The sequence below is a fragment of the Ciona intestinalis genome, chromosome 11 (genome assembly GCF_000224145.3).
Source record: "Ciona intestinalis chromosome 11, KH, whole genome shotgun sequence".
Taxonomy (NCBI): domain Eukaryota; kingdom Metazoa; phylum Chordata; class Ascidiacea; order Phlebobranchia; family Cionidae; genus Ciona; species Ciona intestinalis.
This window is the reverse complement of record NC_020176.2, coordinates 3,124,443-3,129,196: the sequence shown is the minus strand read 5'-3', so window position 1 is coordinate 3,129,196 and position 4,754 is coordinate 3,124,443. Positions and strand designations below refer to the sequence as shown.

General features: G+C 36.4%; 2 protein-coding genes across 3 annotated transcripts in view; one reads left to right on the top strand and one right to left on the bottom strand.

The window, feature by feature from the left end:
- LOC100182190 (N-acetyltransferase 6) overlaps window positions 1-1,158 on the bottom strand; it is a 3,558-nt gene extending 2,400 nt beyond the window's left edge. The window contains exons 1-2 of one of the 2 annotated variants that reach the window (XM_009861936.3): window positions 981-1,158; window positions 344-400 (exon numbers count right to left, since the gene is read on the bottom strand). In XM_009861936.3, coding sequence (XP_009860238.1) covers window positions 344-400; window positions 981-990 — 67 coding nt within the window. In that variant the 5' untranslated portion in view covers window positions 991-1,158. Of the gene's footprint in view, window positions 1-343; window positions 487-980 lie in introns of both variants that reach the window. The other variant, XM_002127443.5, reaches the window with a different exon arrangement.
- A 969-nt stretch (window positions 1,159-2,127) lies between these two features.
- LOC113474703 overlaps window positions 2,128-4,754 on the top strand; it is a 3,166-nt gene continuing 539 nt past the window's right edge. The window contains exons 1-7 of the mRNA XM_026836778.1: window positions 2,128-2,362; window positions 2,563-2,691; window positions 2,761-2,896; window positions 2,957-3,085; window positions 3,151-3,290; window positions 3,851-4,071; window positions 4,594-4,754. Of these exons, the coding sequence (XP_026692579.1) occupies window positions 2,298-2,362; window positions 2,563-2,691; window positions 2,761-2,896; window positions 2,957-3,085; window positions 3,151-3,290; window positions 3,851-4,071; window positions 4,594-4,754 (981 nt within the window). The 5' untranslated portion in view covers window positions 2,128-2,297. The remainder of the gene's footprint in view (window positions 2,363-2,562; window positions 2,692-2,760; window positions 2,897-2,956; window positions 3,086-3,150; window positions 3,291-3,850; window positions 4,072-4,593) is intronic.

The following is a 4,754-nucleotide window of genomic DNA, read 5'->3' as shown; positions in this document are numbered from 1 at the left end:
TAACGGCAATTGCTCCAACCCAGTGGTCACTGATGGGTTGTCCAAACTACCAGTCATACATAAAAGAAAATCCCCCTAGAAAATAATCACCCACAAAGTAACATACATGGTAACTCGTAAGCTGGCACGGGGTGTTAAACGTAAACCCGTGTGATAACGTATGTCGTTTTCCGGCCACGCAAGGATAAAGTAGGTTACATTCATTCAATCACATTCAACTAACTGTAAAACTATTCCTACTGTAGGTAGAAGAATATAACAACTGTAAAACTATATCTATTGTACGTAGAAGAATATAACAAAGTTTGTCACCATATCTTTAAATACTATGTAGTATAGTTACCAGATGTTAAAAATATTGATGTTGGCTCCCCTATGACCTCTGTAAGACGGGAATGACCTATAAGAAAAGTATTTCCCTGTTCTTCATGAATCATCAAAAGATTACATGGCAAACTATCGCAGGACTGATTCAATGACCTAGACCTAAATTAATGTGACTTATTTGAACTCGTGGTCGGTGCAGTGACATCTATGCTACACTGTTTGAATTTTAGGCATGCAAGGCTTGAAGGCTATAACATTTGTAATAACACAGATGTTCTGAGTTCTGGTCAATACACCTCTTTTTTTGTTTAGGAGTTACCATATATGTAACTTTGTTGGTATTTGTTTTTCTCAAATCTTTTCTGGTAACACCGCTTATTTGTGTAACTAATAAAAGACCACCAATACTGACTACTGGGCTAGGTCAAAGCAATTGTAATTATATCTTGCCTAAGGGCATACACACACAATGATAGCAGCATTAAGGCTTGAATCTAGTTCTCTGGCCTAAAGGAAAGCTCTTTAACTTTTACAAGAGACAACTATTTATAATTAAAATTTATAATGAAGTCACATTTATATATAAATAGCACTGTTCAATACATATTTAATTGTTTACATACTAGAACTATAAACAGCATGAAATAACATACCTAATGCCATAACTTTTCTTCCATTCAGTATTCAATAGCTCACAACACTCATTCAAAATCTCGAATCTTTCATGTAAAGGGATAAGTTTGTACTTCAGAGACATAAATACAAATATTAACGAAAAAAAATCGTTTCAGCTATAAACCTAACGAAACACACATTTTGTCATCTGTTACAAAAAAATACATAGAATTTTATTTTAAAAATAAAGTTTTCTGTTGTAGCAAGTTAATACAAGTTAAAAAGTCTATTTCACCCACATCATAACTAAATCTGACGACCCCGTATTTGCACTACAGGCTTTCAACTAGATCGACGTTTAACTACACTAGCGGAAGGTGCGGACCCCGGACAGTATAAAGATTTCTAGGTCGACCGCCCAAGCGTATATTGTACGCAAGTACGAACGGTCGGTCACATTTGGTACAATAGTAGGTACTAGGTACCAAGTATGGTAAAACCAGAGTTAGTTTAGTATACTCTGGTAAAACCATCTCGGTATTAAATATGCACATGATTCAAGCAAATGTATTATGCTATAACATTCGTTTACACTAATACACCGACCCATTTTAAATTGGAGAAAAACGTCGTTTGGTTTTAAAATAGTCTCATTCACGACGACGTTAATTAATAAATATTATATTTAGTTGTATATATGTCAGCGTCAGGTCTATATGGGCTCAGAACGCCCTTTATTATTCCACCAATAAACCCGGGAAAGAACATTGCAATCAGCGTAAACAAAAATCCCGGATAAACAGTTTAAACATATGAATGTGAAACTCTTAAAATGGTTACCGAAAGTAACAACACAAAACCGAGAATGCGACAGTTCAATACCGAGTCTAAAGGCTGTGAACGAGTTCTGAAACACCAGACGTGTATATTTTTACAGTCACCACAAACAGTGGCATGAAACAACGAAAGCGTAAATACTGTATCTATCTGACTCGTAATTTTAAAATATCCACAATCCCATTGGATACCGATACTACATTTACGAAAAATGATTAAGTTTCAGTTTGTTATAACGATCAGCGCATGTTTTTTCGATAGTGTTATGACACAACCAACGGACACAACTGTATAAGTGTGGGTGCCTATAAATATATTAGGCTAGTTATTTTAAAATTTCCACAACTACGCGTTGGTGCCTATCGAAAAAGGTAAACGCGTAATATAATTACAGCGGATGTATATATTGTCATCAGTAATTGCTGTAACACACCGACTAATAGCTGCTGTGTCAAAGCAATCACAAAGTAACATTTGGCTGCCAGAGAAATAAGTCAGAAAGATACACCGGACAGAAAATGATTGATAGCAATTCCACAAGCAGTTTTGTGTTTACAACAACGCATATGATGACAACTCAAACGTAAGTGCAGAGTAATATTGCAGCCAAATTAAGAATTGGGAGTCAAAAGTTCTTTGGTGCTAAAAATCCTACAGTCGCGGGGCTATGGGTATATATATTTCTTTAAATATCTTTGTTTACTGCTGAATGGGACGAGAAAAAACATGTCCCATCTTACCCCACCCTACTGCACACGATCATAGCATCAGATTTTTGTACAGGCCGTACGTGAAGCCGTTCAACGAGATCGGAGTTGTGGTATCTGCCGTGATAATTCTTACACTCATGGTTTTGGGTTTGATCGGAAACAGCTTGACTATAGCAGTTATTCTATCTTACCGAGCACTCAGGTAAAATAGGACATTTTTCTGCGTGTTACTTTGCGCTGACAAATTTCGAGCATGATTGTTTCATTGCAGCAGCAATGTCTTTATGAGGTTCATTCTATCTTTATGCGTATCTGATCTAATATCTGCCCTGATCAGCTGGATATTCTTATATAGACGAACATGGGGCTTTGACGACTTTTACCCAATACCTGGAGTATTTTGCAAGGTAATATTCTATCAATGAAACGTGTGACCAATATATTATCCTTGATGATTTTGTTTCCAGTTTTATTGGTCGGCGGATATCATGACGTCTTATGTTACTGCCCTACATGTTCTGTCTTTCGCTATCTTGAGATACATCTCCGTGAAATTTCCGATTTTCTACAACAAGATCAGAATTAAACATGGAAATGTACAGTTTAGCACTTTTTATTTTTAACTTAATGTTTAAAATACTAAACTTTCGCGAATTTTTAGATTTGGATTGGGTGTCTGTGGCTTGCAGGTTTTGCTGGAGGTTTTATGCCGAGCATGTTTATCTTTGGAGCGAAGAAAAGAGACAGAACCACTCTTTCCCCCGACGCACGTTGGCCAGCATGTACTATCAACTTCCATTAGTAAGTGTGGGGGCGCGTTGTTATTTTATAGAAGGGTGGGGTAAGATGGAACGGATTGTTAATCTATTTTCTTGACCCATTTGGATGTAAACAAATAGTATTTACAGAGTTATATAACCATATTCTTGCCACTCTAAAATAGCTCTATTAATTGCCTTTAGAAATGGACGAAACTTATAACAACTATATATAAAGAGTTCGTATTCCAATATAATTGCGGAAAAGTCCACATCATGCGTATAATGTTCGGTGAAAACATAATGTATTGGTACCGTGTATAATCCAAATAATGTTTTCCAGGCACGTGCATACGTATACCTATATTATCATCTAAGAACCGAAACCATTGTTTTTAATCTGAATTTAACTGTTTATTTACAAATACGTGGGAGTCAAGCTAAAACGAGCGGGTTACTGCAATATTTTTATAATTGCTCACAACATAAATGTTTCCCGCATTTTTATAGTGCTAGGTGTTTTTACAAACTTGATTTCGCAAACTTTTGTGTTTTGTAGAGATTTTGTATTTCTGTATTCTACAACAAAATCCATTTTCGCAGCATTGAAATTTACAAATTGTACCAGTCGATAACTTTCCCGATGTTTCTATATGTCCCAACTGTCGGTGTAGTTGTCGCGTGCTTTTTAATCGGATTTACAGTTAAGAGCAAAGCTCTAATGGCCTCGACCGATACATCGCGGGCACGAAAGGAAAAACAAGCTGTTCTACAACTCACGCTTATTGTGGTGTCTTTTCTATTTGGCTACATTCCATTTACAGGTCAGTAACATAGTATAAGATGCTTTAACTAAATCTGGACGTGTGTCCTCAGAATATCGAACGGTCATTGCTTTAATTAATGGTTAGTAATGGGTTGTCCAAAAGTTATATATACATAGTATTTCTTAGAAGCGGGCACGAATTGTATTATAAATATAGGCCACGTCTGGTAGAAAGAGTGTTGTTGCCTCCTACGCAAAGATAATAACTGTCATTATTTCATTCAGTTAATGTCGAAACGTTACCTATTTACCAATTACACAGATTTTAGTATCCAGTCTGTTGAAAAACTTAAGTTGACTATCGCATTATGAAACTTTATGTATTGTGGGGAAGATGGGACGCCTTTTCATGCCGCTTCTCGACCCACTTGTTAGTAATAAACAAAGAAACATTCAAAGAATTATAAAACCGTATCCCCGGCATGACTCCCATGTTTAAAACACGATCAGGATATGTGGATATATTATGTGCTAACACTGTCCCATTTTACTCCACGGTACTATGCATTTATTTTTACAGCCTATGAGTTTTGGAGCGCCCAGACACATCCCAACACTGAGTACTACAGGGTAATCGACTACTGGTTCGGAATGATTGAGTATATGTATCTGAGGTTTTCCGAGTGCATGAACCCAGTGTTCTATAAATCTTGGTTCAGAAGAAGGTTCGCCGATATACGA